Source organism: Micrasema longulum, unplaced genomic scaffold (genome assembly GCF_059751315.1).
Source record: "Micrasema longulum isolate JH-2025_06_02 unplaced genomic scaffold, ASM5975131v1 h1tg001986l, whole genome shotgun sequence".
NCBI classification, from domain to species: domain Eukaryota; kingdom Metazoa; phylum Arthropoda; class Insecta; order Trichoptera; family Brachycentridae; genus Micrasema; species Micrasema longulum.
The window spans coordinates 99,156-119,849 of NW_028279156.1; the positions used below are offsets into that span (position 1 = coordinate 99,156).

The window sequence follows — 20,694 nt, forward strand, 5'->3', positions numbered from 1 at the left end:
CGCCTATGCGCTGAAAGATGGAAGACTAAGACTACCAAATTACAGAGGGATCTTTCGGGCAGCTTTTCTATTTCGACAACGAGCAATTTTTCCGTGTATGTGGGCACCACCAAGGGAAAACTGTAACTGGCTCTTAGGCCTAGCTATTGTAACACAAAAATCTTACTAGTAAAAAAAATGTATATGTTGATTAGGTATGTTGATATAAAATGTTGAGATAATTATTCTTCTGCTGAAATAGAGTCAATGTTAAATATTTCTAGTCTACAAAAACGTAGAACTAATATTGACTCCATATATATGTTCGGCATACTAAATGGTATAATCGATGTTCCATCATTACTGGGACAAGTAAAATTCAATATTCCGACTCGTAGATTGAGAAACAATGAAGTACTGTTCATCGATCAGCATAGAACAAACTATGGCCTAAATTCTCCAATGACCCGCCTTTGTCGTATTGTTAACTCAAGACAGGATCTGGACTTTTTTGGTTTAAGTTTACAACGATTTAAACGAGCACTAAATAAATAGTCCAGATCTTGTCTCGATGTCCCTTATGTTTGTCAATGCTTTTTTCTTTTTTTTAAATGTTTTAAACTATTCTTTTATTGTTATATTTAAACCTTATAAATTGTATACATGGACAGTGTCCGTTAATAAATAAATAAATAAATAAAATGCTTAACAATGTTTGTCTACTTTACAAGGCATTAAGTTCTCGATATCCTCGACGTTCACTGTTGATTGTTCGTCGACATTCCATGTCAGAACTACGGGACGTGAACCTGACTTGAGAGGATGCACAGAAGCTGTTGGTGACAGAAATAGCTGAATGCTTTGTGGGCAATATATACTTCAACTAGGAAGCGAACGCGGAAAGATGATAATGATGATTTAGGTTATTTATACAAAAAAACGCCACAGGAACAAACAATCTTCTCTCCTGAACAATTAACTTATTTGATAAAAGCACTTCTAGTACTAACCCCCCGATTTAGATATTTAGTATACTAATGCATTCTCAAACAAACCTTTATTACCGCTTTGAATAATTCAGTGCCTCTTGTTTTTAATATTCTAATTGTATTTATGCATAGACAAAAAATGAAAATGCATCATACAACTATCCATCCAATGAAAGTATTTACCTAAACCAAACTACTCAAAGCATTGAACGGTATAAAAAAAATAAAAATTTAAACAATTATTGGGTAAGAATCGGGTTATGGGGACCATACCACGGGACGTGGCTAGTGTTGCGGACTCACGGATCAGAGGACCGAGGGTCGAACTCCACTCTACCCCAACTTTATTTCCATTTTCTAATAGTGAGTTATTTACAACTCGTTGAAAATGGCCACCAAAATTGAAATATTTGGGTAAATTATAAAAACGGCAATATTTTCAATTTTTTTAATTAAAAAAAAATATTATTCTAGTCACTAAATAAAATGACCAAAAATACTATAAAAACAAAGGAGTAATGAGAAGAGAAAATAAGGAAAGTGTCAAGAAGTGGTAGAGGATAAATGAAGGAATTTGAGAGTATAGAATTGTATTTTACTTACGAAAATAGGGAAATATTACGATTACGAATAATTAATTGTATTTTCAAAATCAATATGGATATTTTCAAAAAGTGTTTTCATAATTAAATGGAAAAAATAAATTTAATAAAACGACGTTTTAGGAGCGTGGCCAATGGAATGACCATTTTTGCGGGAATTTTAATTTACACATTTAAAAATATTTTTCATACTATTAATTAGTCACAAAATATTTTTTACCTACACAGTATTTCATAGGCCTTTATTACTTTAAAAATGTAAAAAAACGTAGTATTTCCCAATTGTAAAAATAATGATGACGAGAAATAAATAACGCAAAAAAATGTTTGTTGTCTGTTATTCTGATCAAGTTTCTAGAGTGTTAAATCAATTAATTGGGTTGTGGTCCCGTGGCTAGTGTCTCGGACTTACGGCTCAAAGGTCCGTGGTTCGAATCCTACTCTACCCCAACTTGATTCCCGTTTTCTAATAGTGAGTTATTTACAACTCGTGTAAAATGGCCCTCAAAATTAAATATTTGCGTCAACCATAAGAACGCAAATATTTATTGTTTATCAAAAAATCTGGATTGTTGAAATTCTTTTTAAATGTTACGCAAATACGAAGTTTATCGAAGCTATTTGCGAACATCATAGTAAATGATAGCAATTTTGACGACGACTTTGATTGAGTGTTAGTTGCTGTATTTCCTTTTAATCACAAAAGCCAGCAGATAAGTTGTGCCGTACGCACGTCAGAAGGGTGCACTATGCTCCATATCCTCCATCCTTCCATACACAATAGCTCTAGAACAAAAGTACTGACAGGAGTACATGAATCACAGAAGCATTGTGCAGCAGTGACTGCAAAGGGGAACAATGGATTGAAAGAAAAGCGCACCGCCTTTTGTCCGTATGTTAACGCCTGGCGAACGGAGTACGTGGAGGGATTTTTCAGCGTGTCCTCCCTTTGCAAGAGCAATTTAGTGAAGGAGGGATGTTTTGGAAGCACTTTTCTTAAAATCGTCAGGAATAAGCACATTCAATGCGGCCATATTTACAAAAAAATAATACTATATACTTGAAAAAATGTGTGCTGGTGCGGCAGCCTATTCAATAAAATTATGGCTTGAACTGTTTGAAATATTAATAAAATTTTATTAAAAAAATTTAACACCTTAAATAAAATTGAAATAAATGAAAATAACAACATTATTTGATAACTTTTGCACCACAGCAGGCCGCGTCAACTACCCTAACAGAATCGTTACAAAGTATATACAACCGCATAAAATTAAAACGATATTAAAAAAAACTGCATTGAAATGCACGCAGATTTTTTCAATTTTAACAACTGCATAACGAGGTGCAGTCACGGGTCCATTACCGCTGTGCGCCACAATAGGAGATTTACGATCGGAAACTGACTGCACACAAATTTATAAAGCAAAACGAGAAACAACATTTATGTTCTTGAAATGGAAAATTTTCATATAAATTATTTGCCTACACTGTTAAATGAATACGTCATAAATAATTTCTCCCTTCTGTCATTTGCACAGGTGAGTGCATTGATCCATGGGTGTTCTTTATTTTGGCCATTTGGAACTTTTATTGCCAACAACATCGAAAATATAACAGTATTTCATCATCATACCTTCATCCGCACTCGAAACAGTGAATAGGGCACTACATTAAAACTCCAAATCCGGCGCACCTAGATCATTAATAATCTAATTATAATAATAATCTATAGACTTGTGCATTAATAATATAATTTATAAAGTGAATAATCTAGAGACCATTGATCAAAAAGTTGAAACTCTTAACAGAATGATCACTGGTCTGTTGACATTCATGCTCCCATAAGATCTGTAAAACTTAAATATCCACCTACTCCTTGGTTTCCAGTGACATCATTCAACTAATGGCGAAACGTGACAAAACAAAGTCAACACTTAAATCGAAACCTTCTCCTCAAAAATGGAAAGCCTTCAGAGTCCTGCAGAGGTACCATATCCAAAACAAGAAATCTATAAAAAATCTAGGAGTACTAATGGATGAATATCTATGCTGGCGAGCTCATACTAATGAATTAAGTGGCAAAATATTTTTTACACTTATTTGTTTATAAATTTGTATAAACCACTTTTTTTTTATTTACACTTCGACCGGTTTCGAGGTTACTACCTCATCATCAGGAATTTAACTAACTTATAATTACACGCGTTGCTATTTATATAAGAGACAGAATGTTGAAAGAAAGAGAGAGAAAGAAGGTAAAATAAATCATAATGGGAATAGTTTTAAAAGAGGACTCGAAGTTAAATTTAATTGATCATTTATTATTAAATTTTTTTGATTAATGGCTTTACTAATTTCTAATCGTTCTAAATTATCTAAACGAAAACCATTTTTATTGACATGCAAAATTTCTACACCCGTTTCTTGATTTAAGCTCTGAGCAACTGGATAAACTTGAACGGCTTTAGAATACGTACGTAAGGTGTGTTTATGGTCATAGGAAATATGACCACATTTCTGATTATCGTAAGCAACTTAAATGGCTCAAAATTAGACGGCAGAGAGACTATCACTCCCTCTCACTTCTGTTGAATGTACTTCATAATCCTAACGCTCCTATATACCTCCGCGTAAAATTTAAACGCTTGTCAGTTTATGGTTTACCTCTTTGTTCTAATTCTCAAAGTACTCTTTTAGTACCCATCCACAATTCTTCTTTCTTCTTCAACTTATGTAGTGTCCATGCGGCTCGACTGTGGAATCATCTCCCATCCGCCATCAAAGATGTTTTTACAGTGTCTCTGTTTAAATCACGTCTGAAAAAACATCTCCTTTCCCTTCCTTAATCTCTCGTTCTTTCCGGTTTCTTGAATGATTTACAATAACAAATTACAACTGAGATGAAGAACATTTAAGAGAAGGTAATATAGAAGTCTAGGCATCTACAGGGCTTATGACCTGTCAATGGCTGGTTTAAGTGGCCACTTTACACACTGTGTAACATTCACCATTCTGCCTATATTTGAACATCTATATTCCTTCAATTCTTTTATCTGTTGATGTTTGTGAAGTTAAAGAGCTGAAACCTTTATTTATGTGGGTGAGATTCATCTAATTGAATTATTTTACCCACATCCAGTCCTTGTCTACAAAAATTTGGACAAACTCAAAATATTGTAGAATGATTTATAAGAAATAAAAAAAAATTGTTTGTTTTTCTGTAAAAAACTTACTCTAAAACATTATTCTGCGTAGTCAAATATAATGGTAAGCTGCGCATAATCGCTTATATACACAGTTCGCCCCTGACTTCCTACGGCTCGTTGCATTGCTGTAAACTGTAGCTAATTTCGTTGTTGATAAAATGGCTTTGTCCGTGTAGGTGACTCTATAAGCCGATGGCGTATTATTACTCAAAGGAATAAATACTGTTCTGCAGAACTAAAAGAAAAAAAAGCGTCTTAGCCATTTGTGAAATCCAAATTAAATTAACAAAATGAACGATTCGCTTAATTTTTATCAGACTTTTAGTACAACGCAATTTTTATTTTATTTCCTTTCTTTTATCAATTCTGTTATATCTGCTTCCCCTTCGTGGACGAGGGCGGGTAGTTGTCATTCCAACCACAGCCGCCATAATTTATTCTGTCTGCTCCTCCATATCCCAGGTGAACTGCTCAAATATTTACATTACATTTTTCATTCCGCGTCCATTACAGACGAAAACACCCCCAAAGCTCGTGACAGTACCATTTTGAATACTTTCAGTATAAATAAAGGCTTCCGTAAAAAATCAGTATTAATTTTACTCTCGCGTTGAAATTGGGAACCATGACTAATGATTGTTTTTTTTGCCGAATCTGTCAGCTGTTTCACCAGCGTATTTTAATGTATGTAGAAATATGAAAATAATGCAAAATAAATGTCTTGCTTCATGCACAGGGAACTGCATTGGTACACCAATTGCAGCGTATTTTTGTTAGATGAAAGTAAAATCAGTCTTATGCTTTAGCTACCAGTCCAGAGACTATGAAATATTCATGTGTGAAAACACCCTTTTAATAAAAAATGTATATCAGCCATGTACGGAATCGAACTCGAGACCACTTACATGGCAGGCAAACGTGCTGACCATTACACCACGAGGTCGAAGTCATGATCAGCGTTGCCAACTTCCTCAAAAATAAAATCGGTAGATTTGTTATCAGCTAGAACAGTTTCACACAAAGAAAGCAGTTACTTGTGACGCTGCAAAAACTATTATTTAAGAATCAGTTTAACATTGACGGCGTGATTTTTTTGTTTTCTTGGTGAGTGGGCACAGTTTAACCACGTTTCTCTAAAAACTGTTTTTTTTTAAAGAAACGGTTTTTTTTTTAAACTTTATTTTAACTTTTGACAAAGAGAAGATATATTTATCGCACCGCGAGATGCAAAAAGATCGCAAAATACTGATGACTTTATCTAGAAAAATCAAAAATATTTTGATTCGATTAATAAATAGTGGTAAATCAACTAATTAATTAACTAAGACTGCCTACAACAAAATTTTACTATGTGCTATCTCACTGTAATAGGCAATGAAATACCCCAATCAAGTAATATTATCTTTAGTATAAATTTTTAAAATACAAAAATTATAAAAGAAAAAATTAAATAAATAATAATATCCGGTTTCAACCCATCTTTTCACCAGCCGCGTCGCCTACTTAAATTTTTTTATAGATCTGCCAATTTTTAGGAAATTTTTTCAACCTACGGAAGTCGTGTAAAATTCTACAGATTTTTTTACGTATGAACCATGTGAATTAAAATGAAAAATCGTTTAAATATTTGTAGAAAAACTAAAAACCCATTCCGCTAGCCATTTTTTCTGGAGGTAAATACGATATCTAGCGTAAATTTCAAAGAACTTAAAACTTTTTGGTTAATTTCTGATGTCGAAATCTAACAAATTGAGAGGGAATTTTCAATATATATTTTTTTCATCGATACCGTACATTTGAACATGATTATTGATCAATAAAATCAATTTAAAAAAAACAAGTTTTACTGCGTTTTTTTAGTTGCATTATTTTTTATCTTGTTAAAAATGAACATGGTTTATATTTACTTCAAAGTTATGGTTATTTATTTGTTTACTTCAAAAAACAATATTCTATTAAATTTACTTTAATGAAAAACTTTACTTAGTTTATAAAATATGTGGGCTGGCCGTATAATTAGAATTTATTTATTTTTTATTTCACGTTTTACTAAAACTTTTTTTTTATAAGTATATCTCACTGGGCACAACCCGTGTCGAGGCATTCATTTACATGATTTAGTATATTATACTTATAGCGTCTAAAAAATATATTTAAAACACATATAAAATATTACATATTCACATTTAAATCCACACATACATAATATACATATATAATAGTAAGAGAGAATTTTTTATTTTTTGTTAAATTTAAAAAAGAAAGAAAAAGAATACAACATTATATTATTAGTACGGCTCACACACTTAATTACTGTGCAGACATTAGGTCAAGTAACAAGCTACTGTCAGCTCCCGGTGGCCCAACATCCGCACAAATGCCAAATATACGAGTATATGACATATATTCATACAGACACTGTGTGGATACAAATACAAAACACGAAAAGCAAAAAGAATTATATATTAACAAGTTTACTGTTTTGGTGGGGTGATCATCTCAAGACAGTTCTCGGGACCCAAATCAAGTAGCCATTTTTTTACAAATAGTTTGAATTGCTTAAGAGTTTTATCTGCTTTGGTTGCAAATGGTATATTGTTATATATACTTGGTCCAAGGTACATTTGACTCCTTTGACCAAAGAATGGACGACGATTACCCCAAAAAATACCTAACTATCTCTGTACCCGAAATGTAATGGATGGACGGCATCAGTGTGGATACGACAACGTTGGAAGTGAGGAACTGGAGATAAAGGACAGCAGACTGGCAAGAGTTAAGGAGACTACCGGATTAAGCCAAGGCCCACTCAGGGCTGTCGAGCTTATGATGATGAAGGATCGGGTGGGATATTTCGGCTGTGGCCTATTTTAGCTGCTCCGCATTTGCTCTAGTGAAAAAGAAACCACAGAAAACTCGTCAGAAAAAGGCGGACTGTTGTCATTCGTTACTTAAAGATATTTCAGCATTTGATGTTCTGCTATCATTGATACCTTTTATTGCTTTTACTTTATCTATGATATATAATGTTACCTCTCTTTACAAGTCTTAATGACGAATTACTACATGAACATCGTGTAAATCCTCATTTTAGCTTCTGTGTCGTGCTTCCAGTTGCATTTTTATGTAAAATAAAAAAGGGGCAATCCATCAACATATGGGAGACATCTTGGAGAGTAAAATTATCGCATGAGCGGGTTTTAATTTTTAATATCTTGAATCTGCCATGTCCCGTCTCATGAATCCGCCATGTGTCAGGATTTGTGCAAGTTCGCATCTTGCACGCTGCAGTTTCTTGAAATCAAAAGCATGATAAATAGATAGAAAAAACGGTTCTGTTAAATAGCGATCATTCTAGAGCTGTAAAGTTCTGCTTCTCATTTTTCTCTTGGCAAAACTTAGGGGAAAGTCATCAAAATCAGGAACTGTATTTTTGAGAGTTGCTTCCCGAGCCTTTACGTCCGCTCTTTAATTGCTAATAATTCCGCAGTGTAAGCTGACTGCGTAAAACCTATCCTATAACGAATCCGGCAAACGTCCAAATAGTTTTAAAAACCATCGCTAGGGCGCCCAAGTGCGTTAAGCGTCGCGGTTACCGAGGCAAAAAATTAAATGGCTCCCTCGGGCGGATACTAAGGCACAAAACGTGAGGGAAAATTGCTCAAGAAAAAAGCATATTATAGGGAAGATTAATTGGCCAAAAGAAAAACTAAGTTTTTTAAAACCGTTTTTCTTGTTGCAAACTTGAATAACTTTGAATTAGGGAGAATAGTCATTGGCAATAACTAACGTGAACTTTAAGAAAGTTGGCTTTTTATATTTTTAATTTTACTATTCTAAATTCATCAACTTCGTGATGTAATGGTCAGCGCGTTTGCCTACTATGCAAGAGGTCTCGGGTTCCGACATGGTTGATATGAAATATCATTATGCACCATTAGGTGCGGAAAGGAAATGTTGATTCAAAATGAACCCTACTGAAAATTCATTTTCTCCTAAATATTTTAAAATACTTGCACACATTAAAGAGATGTTAAAAAAAATATTTTTTAAATTTATTCTCCTAAAAGCGCAGAAACAGTTTCACAAAAATAATAGCTATTTTACAAATTAATCTGTTTCGTTAAACTGTTTCTAAAATAACAGTTTTGACGGATCTTTTAAGATCTTTTGCTCGTGAGTGGGGTCATCATCTTAAAATATATGTCGCTCCCCTCCACAGGACGCTCATATATTATAATCGCCAGATATTTTTGCCCACAATACTCTAAACTGTCCTAATATTCATGGAGACTGGACTGCTGAATAGCCTGCTGCGATATATCATGTGATTGGCCCATTTACACCATAGCGAAAATCTACACAGCGTGATAAAATAACATAAGGTGGATTTATTTTTATTATTTACATATATATTTTTTTTAAATTAAGTCCACAATATGTATTTATTTAATGCCATGTAAACGCAATTACTATTAGGTAAATCATGAGGCCAATCTTCACTCGAATTCCTTCTGTAGGATTTTTACCCGAGAGTAGTCGCTGAATAAATTTTAAATAAATACAAAAGAATACAATAAATGTCAATCCACACTTATTTACTATTCCATGTGGATTTGGACGATACGTGTGAAACAGGCTGTTCTGTCAGATAACGCGGGTAGTTTTTTTTTTGTAAATTCTAGTATAATTTTTAACAGACAGTAAATTTACAAAGTGAAAGAAATATTTTCGATAAAATTTTATGATATATTCAATATCAGTACCTGGTAAAAAGAAAATCCTTTTAATGTTTGACGAATATAGCTCAAAACTATTTTTATGTTAGGATTTGGATTATATTATTATTTTAGCTACATCCAATTTTGAAAATATATAAACTCTAAAAACACTCTACTGCGCATTGGTTCGTCCCATTCTTGAATACGCCTCCGTAATATTTACGTATGTTACTCATATAAATAGCATCAAATCAGTTCAGCATAAATTTATAAGAAAAATTCCGTACAAACTAAGAATCACAAGAGATCACTACAACTATACCGACATGGAATTTTTCCTGAATATATCTAGTCTTTCACAACTTCGATTTAATGCAGATTTAATTTGCGTGTTTAAAATACTTAATAGTTTATTTGATGTCCCGACTATTCTCCAACAAATATCTCCTAATGTTCCTTCACGTAGACTCAGATATAATGAAATTCTGTTCCTCGGTCATCATAAGACTAATTATGGTTTCCATGCGCCTCTACCGAGAATGATTAGATTTGTAAATGAAAATCAAGATCTAAATTATTTTGATTGTAAATTGAGTTTTTTTACAAATAGACTGAAGAAAAATTCCCAATAAATTGACTGTATATTTGTAGAATTAACCTGGATTCCATAATGCCTGTGTAATGTATTAACTTGTCTTTGCTTTTCTTTGTTGAATTGCTTCTATTATTTGTTACTGTACTACTAATTAACCTGTATTGGGTGTGCGCATATTTTGTTAATTAAAAAAAATGATTTTATTTTGTACTAGTTCAGTATGTATATATACATACATGTAATTTTTAAACTTTTTCAATTTTCTTTCCCAGATTGCATAATGTAAACATTATTTTGAATTTATTTCCATGCCTAGTATTCTGTTTATTTTGTTATTTTCAAGTATTTTTCATACCCTTTTTAATTTGTAGTATATCATAATTTTATTTTTTTTGCTTTTGTAAATAATATTATAGTTTAAAATTTAAAAACGTCTCTAAAAAAATTATTATCTGTATGTCCCTAAATGAGTTTTTTTTTTAAAAACTCCTTGGGAATATTGTATATAATTATGTATAATATGTTTTCAATATAATAAAAAAAATAAAAAAAATAATTGTTTTTCGTTGTATGATTTGTTTAAATTGGACATTGTCCGAAAATTTGTTAGTAAATAAATTATTTTTTTTGCCTTTTTATTATTTACCGAAATATTTCAGTTCTTGAAGTAAGTAACAATAAAAAAATAAATCGATTGAAAGATGTTTCTAAATTATTCTACAGCATCGCTACATCAAAAATTAAAAATTAAGTTATTTTTACTAACGAACTTCACTTCTATTAAAGAAATTCTTTTTGGGTTTTCCGATTTGGCAGCGGAAAAGTTTGTCTCGTAACAATTACAATAATTATCTTTTCTTAATGGAAGGGAAGCGACCCCAAGTAAATGTTAAGTTTATATTATACTTTATCTGGGGCCCACTGCTACATTAAACGTTTTGGTTCATAAAATAATAAGTTCTTACCGGTGAGAATAAACTTAATGGCAGTGATATTCTTAATTAAGTGGATTCTTAATCTAGGCTCTCCCAAAGGCAAGCAATGAACTTAAAAATTCCGAATTTCTTTCGAGAAGTTGCATATTTGCGTTGAGATTAAAATTTGAGATTTCCCTTTGAAAAGAACTCGCTTAAAAATAGTACTTTATTATGAAATATTAAAAAATATTCAAGTAAAATCCAATCTTAGCGCAAGAATGCCATTATGATTAATTATGTCGCTTGAATCTAAAAGGCCAATGTCTGGTTTTATTGCTGACATTTTGATAAGAGTCAACATCAATGATCTGGAAAAAAATCTTGTATTTATAAAAATTCGTAATAAGTTCGGTACCATTTTTAATTAATATTTAGTATACTAATCAATTTTAGCTTTTTAAAAATGTTCGTAGTATTACCAATCAGTTAAATGGTGGTCGAACAATGAAGTTTAGTGGTTTCTTTTAAATTTATTTATAACTATACGAGTATTGAAACTAAGCCAAAAAATATTTTTTTTAATTTTTATACATCGTTTTATCAGCGCTTTGATTCTTTTAAGTTTTATATTTCTGAAATAACTCCGCGTGTGACGTCAGAGGTTCTCTTCCGCTTATTCTCGACCAGTTCTGCCCATTGGTCCATTGACGGTAAGTAACACGGAAATCTTTCATAATTCTCTTGTCATTGGTTGATTCATATGAACCAGTGACGTCGTTCAAAGTAGTTCGTTTTTTTTTTTTTTTAATTCTTACATTTTCAAGAAACTTTGTTTTACAATTTAATGCTTCAATATTAACCGCGTGCAAGAAAACATTTATTGTACCTAATTTCCCGTAAAGCTGAAGTTCCTCATTGTTACTACCCGATTTCGGACTACTCAAGTGCTAGGTGCATTATAATGTTTTATTTCCAGCTCCGTCGCTATACTTGCATTTAACCTGATTACTTTCTAGGACAATATTTAATAAAGAATAATCATTTAAAAAAAATATGATAATAATAATAAAAAATAAAAAATATATTTTTTTTTAATAATGTAAAGAAAAGGTAACGCTGAGTACCACTTGTTCTCGATAAAGGCTTAATAATTCATAATTTGTATGGCCCATATTATTGCGACTGTGTGACAAAGGCTTCCAACCACAATTTCGGCCAAAGTTGTTTTATTATTTTTTATGTGTTCTTAACCAATAACATTCTGGCAAAAGGATTGTGACAATAGGTGCTTGCGGTTTGAATATTTTTAATATTTATGAGACCTACGTAATTGGTCAAAAACACTTTCAAAATAATGAACATCATCATATGAATGATACTATGGAATGAGAATGGTACATAGGGCACTTCTTGTTTCCGTTATTCCAACAACTTGCCCACCACAAGCCGCACACCGCATCTGAGGACATAAGTCTCCTTGGCGGTGCCCACATACACGGAACAGTTGTCCGAAGGAGCTCTCATACACAGCATAAGGCCATGCATTAGTATATTAACTGCAACGTATCTTGATCATTTTTGTAACATGAAGGTAAAATAAGCAGTTTTCAGTTCAGGTGCCAGTCCAGGGATTATGAAATAGTTCAGAGTAAAAATACTTTTTAAAAATATATGTATATTTTATGACAACCGTGACAGGAATCAAACCCGAAATCTGATCATTTGACAACCAGGAAAACTAAAAAATAATACAGCCATTTTTTCCATAATAGGGAAATATCACTTTTTTTAACAATTATAAATATATAAGGGTCTATGAAGTACTTTCGAGGAAAATAAATTCATTGGCCTCGTTTCTTATACGTCACGGTTTGCGTTAAATTTTGACGTTTTTTTCATTTTAGTACATACCTTGTTTGAGAAACCTTCGTATATTATTCCATCCAAGTTTTTTTACGTATATTGGTGATTTTACAACTATTTTTTTGTGTATTATGTCTGGAAGAAAGGGTTATAAATACTGTAAAGTACCCAGTTGTACAAAGAAAACATAATTCACAACGTCAAAATCCTTCGCAAAAACCACGAACAATAACGACCCGTACAAAAAGAAAGAAAAAATGGCAAATATTGTAGACGAACATGAATCTTGACGTCACGAGTGTTACGATAAATCATGACGCGTTTTCGTGAAGGTGTATTTTATTTATTCATTTATTTTTATTATGAATGAAAACATTTTTACACAATATCCGTATTGATTCTGAAAATATAACTAATTTTTCTGTAAATCCATTTCGTATTTATCGATTCTCGTATTATGCGATATTTCTTGACTGTAGTTTGCAGCCCTTGTCTTTTTAACATGGTTTCGCAAAAAAACAACTAGAATTCGACATTTGATGAAAATGCTAACAACCAGTGACGTCGGTATACAAAAGTGGTTTATAAATCACACAACCGTTAGTAATCGTTATGAACAGTCAACTGTTTGTAGCACCCACAAAAATTGAATATGCAGGTATAGTTAATAAAACCTGCCGTTAGTATTATCATTATTAAATAGAAAATTAACAATTAATATCCTTGTTAAAGTCAACAAGTTTTAAAATATGTCATACAATGTTGGTTGTCCGAATAGCATTTTGAATTATTTAGCGTCGTAATATCACATAGCTTCATCTTGTAATATTTTTGTTTAATGTGGTATTAAATCAAATGTAAAATACGTGTTAAGAACTAATTACTGCCATTACACGCATTTGCTAGAAAATGCATGCACATTACAGCCTTATATATGGCTTACTTACTACGTTGCGTTTATGTTTCGACTACATTACATTACATTAATTATCTTTATAGATCTAATAATTATTACCTACCACGAGATATGACATATTTGAAAAAAAAACCATCGTAAAATGAGTACTTATTTTAGACAAAAAAAAACGATTTCATATATTTCAACTGTGACAGAGAAACCATTTGAGAAGAAATAATACTGTGTTTGTCCGGGCGGATGAAATGTTTTTTTTTTATGAATTGAAACCTTAATCCTGGACAAGCGTTCTCGACACGATGGCTTCTTCTTCTTTTCTTCTTTTCCACATCCGCTCTACAAGTGGAGTATGTGGATATCACCAGTTGCCTCCAGGAGACCCTTTCGCCAGCCAGCATTTTTGCATCTTCCCACGTCAGTCCAGCGCCCCTTGATTCCGCCGAATCAAGTCGAAAGATCGTCATCGACGGCTTTCCAGGACGGCGTGAGCCCGCAGGTTTAAAGAAGAGGCAACTTGGGCTTAGGTTCTTCCGAGGCATGTGCAGCACGTGTCCAAGCCAGGTCCACCGCCGCATCCTCAAGATGCTCGTTATAGGAGGCTGCTGTATCCGTTCTCGGACTTCAATGTTAGTTATAAAATATAAAAACGATGGCTTCTCTCCGGTAAAAATCGTGAAAAGAGAAATCTACTGGAAAAAAGTCCCCCTTGTTGTGTAGTGGTTAGCGCGTTCAATTTTCTGGAAGTGTCACCAGAAAATATTTATTTGTCAGGTGGTTTTGCACTGCAATATTTCACTCTCCCTAGACTGGCATTTGTGAACGGCTGGTTTCAGTGACCACTTTACGCAGTGTGTAATATTCACCATAAATCTACCTACTTATACGAAGTATTTAATATTTATTTTATTTACAAGGGGTGTTATTTGATGCTTTTTATTTAAAATTGTTGTTTATTAGTTATTGTCATGTAGAAGCCTTTAAGGCTAGATAGATAATTAATAATAAATAAAAATAAAATAAAGTAATATATAAATGTGTTAATATTTGAGAAAACTCCACGCTATTCAGGGTTCGAATGCCAACGGATGCTGAAAAAATCGCGTGTCGGTATGTTATGAAGCGAATAATAGCGTGCCCAGTTTTCGTCCAGGGGCGGAGTAATCCCGTTCTATAACCCGTGTTATTTACTTAACATATTTCATGATTTATACGCTGGCTTTACCCAACGCCAACTCACGAAGGAACCTATTCTACTAAAATAAACGTCAGATATTCTAATATTATTAACAAAAAACAAACAGAAATACTTGGTTTTTATTATTATTATTTTATTTTTTATTTGTCAATAAACTAAGAGTATTAAACTAAGACAAAAAAAAATTATTTTTTTTATGTATTGTGTTACGAGCGCTATGATTTTTTAAAGTTTTGTATTTCTGAAATAACTCCGCGTGTTACGTCTTAAGTTCTCTTCCGCTTCTTCCCGGTCAGTTCAACCGATTTGTCCGTTGACTTACCTTAAACCAGAAACCTTTTACATTTCTTTTATCATTGGTTGATTTATACGAACTAGTGCATTCAAAGTAGTTCGTTTTTATTAAAATATTTTTTATTATTTTTTGCAGACATTTTTAAGAAACTTTACCGTAAGAAACGCCCGTAAAAAACATTTTTTGTACCTAATTTCCCGTAAGACTGACGTTTTTAATTTAAAACAAACATTAAAAAACCATTGACGTTGACATAAGTTGTGTCACAGTCAATATTTTTTTTTCTTCTTTTTAAATTTGTATTATGGAATTTATTTCATAAATAGTGTCTACTGTATGAATTTTTAAATAATTTTTATGGAATTTCCGTATTAAATGTTGAGATATATAAAATTAACTATTTGGATAAAATTTTGTTTTCTCGAAAATAAGCTCGTCCGTTTTTTTTTTGTAAAAAAAACTTTCTTACGTAAGTAAATATTAAAACAAATTCTAATTTGTTTGTGATAAATATTTATGGAAATTCATCGTATTTTATAAAATGCAAATAGTTCTTTAATTCACAAATCCACAATTTATGAATAATACACCCTTCCAGTAAATAAGAATAAGCACAAGTTTTCCCAAAAGTTTTAATACGTTGTGTTCAGATAATGTGATTTTCAAATATTCCTACCAAGCACTTATAAGTCAAGTGAAGTTCGTGTTAAAATAACTGCACGAATGGTGTTTTAGTACAAAATGTTCAGATTTTAAAAAAACAATTGCAATGCTGAGCGGGGAGTTATTTATTACTTAATGCATTCATGCAATTTCATATCAACAGCACGTATGCAAACTTTTATTTTGATGCCTTTAAATCCTAACATTTGAATTTTCAATCTGACGTGACTTTAGTTCTCTTCGTCATAATATCATAGTGGTTTATTAACATATGTTATCAAAGCATTCAAAATGTGGTGTTATAGAATAGTGTTAAAAATATCATGGGTAGTACCTAGACAACACAGTACCCAAAACGAACACTCGTTACGAAGAAGTATTATTGTAACTATATATTATTATCTCTGGCTCTTTCTACAGCATATTGGACATGCTCAACGGATGCACTCCCGGTTCTAACGGGCTTGTTTCCTTTAGATCTGGAGGTTCAGCGACGATCTGCAAATTTCCACCTAAAAAGAAGACGTTCCTCTGTTATTGGTGGCGTCCGTCTACTTCCAACTGAACGAATGTCTCAATCAAATATTTAAAAAAGACTTTAAATGCTTTTCTTAATGCTTAGCAATCGCGATGGAAATCTTCCTCTTCAGGCAGGGTTACCTTTCTTTTTTTTCCTTCAATCCGTCAGCGCTTAGAATCTTCTTGGGTTATCCCCAATCACTGGACTACGCAGTTTTTATCAGGTCATGGTAAATTTAATAAAAAAATATTTATTTTTAATACTGTTGACTCCCCTTCGTGCTACTGCGGATATCCTAACCAATCTTCTGTGGTCTTGTCTCTTTCCCCTTCTCTATGATTACCGAATGGAGCTTCTCGCTACTATCTATGGCCCTGTTATAGGTCCTGTCGGATATACAGATCTGGTGGCTTCTAAAAAGAATTTCAAGGCTTTTAAAAAGTTTTGTAATCATTTCGGCGAATTGATCATGTTCAATCAATTTAATCCCAGTCAGTGAAGAATTCACTTCCTTCTCTTCTCAATCCAATGAAGTACATATTATGTATTTCTGGATTACTTTCTTTAAGCACAAAGATGCTAAGGCTACCAGATTTCAGAGAGCTCCTTCGGGCAGCTTTTCTCGTTTGAGCAAATTTTCCGTGTATGTGGGCACCGCCAAGGAGACTTATGTCCTCAGATGCGGTGTGCGGTATGTGGTGGGTAAGCTGTTAACTATATATTTATGATTTGAGAAATGTTTTCATTCTACACATTAGGTTAATTTAATTAACATTATGTAACATAATATCATTTTTTGCTTTTTAATTCGTTGATATAATTCAAAATAACTCAACAAACTTAAAATTCAAGAAAAAAAAGATGTTTAATTTTTCAATCAAATCAATGTGTATTTGCAATTTCAAACTCCTTTTTAATAACATTTTTAATTTTGACATCATGAATAATTTGAGCCGTGATTTAAAATGCTATCTTCATATCGAGACGGTATAAAGATAAGTCTACATTTACGTACAAGTATATTTCAATAAAAATTTAAAGTACCTTTATCGATAACCTATAAGTGAACATGTTTAGAAAAAAATGTATACTTATTCGGTTTTACAGACAGAAAATTTATTTCTGCTTTGTGGATAAAATTGAAGATACATGTTGATTTTTCATTGTAATACGAGCCCAGGATATCAATGAGTCTGAAGAGGTAGACGGCTCCACTTTTTATTATCTAATTTAATAAGGGACAACGGCAGACCTCCATACATGTCTGCCCGTCTAGTACTTTTTCATTAAACGTACGAAGGTACACAATATTTATGTCATGATATATTTTAATTTATCTGCAACAATGTTTATCAAATGAACGGTCAAACAAAACAGGAATATATTTTCAATAATAATTTTAAAAATTAACTTGTCACATACTCTTTTTTATTAGTTTACAAAATAGACAAGATTCGTAGATTCATACTCGTATGCAGAGGCAAAATTTAAGGTGAGGAAAGAACATTCTAATTTCAAATGCAGCGAATAACCCGAAGGTGAAGACAATAGAATGTACTTTACATTCTAATTTCAAATGCAGAGAATAACCCGAAGGTGAAGACAATAGAATGTACTTTCCTCACCTTAAGGTTTGTCTCAGCATATGGGTATCAGCCTCCTAAAATACCTAGACTCTTTCTTTTCAATGAAGCTTATTCTTATTTGCTAAAATTCAAATCTCTAGTTCCATTATTTGGTTGAGAGTGAATTAATAAATGTTATATTCTTAAAAGCTAGATTACTTTTAAACAAATTTCCATTATATATTGTATTTTCTTTTACGACTATAATCTAATTGGTTTATTTTTTTAATAATTTGTTTTTTATCATTTTCAGGTTCACCTTTATTTCTCAGCCCTACCAGAAGACAAGATACCCTACGTGAACTCTGCTGGAGAAAGACATCGGGTTCGACAACTCTTAAGACAACTTCCACCCCACGACAACGAGGTAAGCTAAAATTATTTTAATACAATACAATTGAATACTTATGCTAAACGATTAAATAGTTTAATTTATTTCAACAGAGAGGGAAAACATTTTTGAGAAGGGAATATGGAAGTCTAGGCATTTACAGGGCTTATGACCTGTCATTGGCTGGTTTAAGTGGCCACTTTACACACTGTGTAATATTCACCATTCTGCCCATGTTCGAACATCCATATTCCTTCAATTCTTTCATTCTGAAGTTAACAGGGTTATCTTCCATTATCTATAAAGTAAAATTTTGTGCATGAAAATGTTTTTTTTTTATTATTATTTTTTACAAATTTGAAATATTTTCTTCATTTACCTGTAATTGAACATGTATTGAAAAAAAAACATACAAATGTACACATTTTTGTACAGAAGATTTGATTTTGCTTAATAGACAATTGAAGATAACTTTGTTAACTTTCCAATAATACGGGCCCCATGTTTGGTTTTTGAGCCATCAGTTTGACAAAAAATAATAAATAATTATGATTAAATTTACCATGTCGATTTTGTTTCAGGTCCGATATTGCCACGCTTTGACAGATGAAGAAAGGAAGGAACTCCGGTTGTTTAGTGCACAGCGGAAGAGAGAAGCTCTTGGACGAGGAGCGGTTAGGCAGCTCACGTCACAACTTGCCTGCTATGAGGTCAGTCCTAGTTAAAATATATACCATTCGTACGCAAATACAACTGGGTTCAATAAAACAATTCATTTTAATAAAACAAACGAAATAATATTATTATTTTGGGCACCCTAATACCCATTTCCCATATATCGTCCCAATCTTCCTGGCCCAGTGAAATTAGGGTGGGTGAATAGTTGTTTTCTTTTTTCGTTTAATTTATTCAGTTTCTACTCGCAGGTAAAAAAAATGTATAAGAAAATCAAGTAAAGATTTGTCAGCCTCGTGGTGTACTGGTTAATGCGTTCACCTGCCATTCAATAAATTATGATAAGATGAAATTAATTTAACACTATGTTATTTCAATCGGCCCGCTGGATTTTTTGTGTGGTATGAAAACGGGATCTAAAATCAACGCCAATTTACAAAGCGCCAAAACGTGGTTAGCCATATTATTAAATGTCTATGTTTGACAATATGGCTAGTCTTCGATTGGTACTTTTTACAATACTAATCAATCAAAAAACAATCAATATTCTATTTCCAACCTCTTTATTTTTATTTTTTAAAGGAATAGCCTGCTAAGCCTTAGCTTGTCAGCAGGTAGGAAATAGGGGATATTGAAGGAGAAAATGAAATATACACTGCTTTAATCTATGTTGTAATAAAATTAATTTAATAAACACATTGTCAGTTTTATAATAAATTTAATAGTTTTTTTAATCGACGAAATGGTAATTATTATCGACTACTAGTACATATTTTTAAATGCCTACATCACGTTCATAAACATTTTTATTTTTGTTTTTTTTACAAATTACTTGAATAAAAAAGTTAAATGCTACAACAAATCATATAAAAAATGATTTCGTAAACTCGGTAAGAAATGGAACATTTCATTGTAGGACGAAGTTTCTCGAAAATGCATGAAAAAATGAGTAAAAATGCTTTTAATAAAAACAGTTACTCTGAACTACATCACAAGTTTTTTTTAAATCAACTAATGACGGAATATTGAGATACATTTTCGGTTTCCGAAAAGCCAACTCAGCAGTCAGCAAAACTCACCGAAGATAACTTTTGACGTCACGGGCGGAGTACTTTCAAAATTACGAAACTTTAAAAACATAGCGCTGATAACACGATGCAGACGCACACGGCTTAGTTTGAGTCTGTAAACAATATTTTTTTTAAAAAACCATTGAATTTTCTCATTATAAAAATTTGCAAACTAACGATTAAAAATATATAGATTTACATAAACCACGACGTTCGCACGAGAGGACAATAACAGGAATAGCATTTAATTATTTAATTTCTTCAAGCTTTTTTATTATTTCCATCCTATTGGATATATATCTAAACCGAGACGAAGGAATTATTGGAGAATGTTGAAATATAGGCATTCGCAGGACTTATGATAAATCATTGTCTTGTTTGAGTTATTACTTTACACACAGTCACCATTCTGCCTTATGTTTGTGATTACGTCTTCATAATTTTCAGAAGTTGTACATATCTTTTGAACACACAACTTTCACAGTATTTGGCACTTCCTCATAAGCGACATCCAATGATTTTTTGCTGT

General features: G+C 32.3%; 1 protein-coding gene across 1 annotated transcript in view; it reads left to right on the plus strand.

Annotated features, from left to right (window-relative positions):
- The window catches only part of LOC148273328 (uncharacterized), a 65,784-nt gene extending 46,152 nt beyond the window's left edge, over positions 1-19,632 (plus strand). Inside the window, exons 3-4 of the mRNA XM_088238883.1 lie at positions 18,343-18,456; positions 19,002-19,632. Coding sequence (XP_088095009.1) covers positions 18,343-18,456; positions 19,002-19,145 — 258 coding nt within the window. The 3' untranslated portion in view covers positions 19,146-19,632. The remainder of the gene's footprint in view (positions 1-18,342; positions 18,457-19,001) is intronic.
- The last annotated feature ends 1,062 nt before the right edge of the window (positions 19,633-20,694 follow it).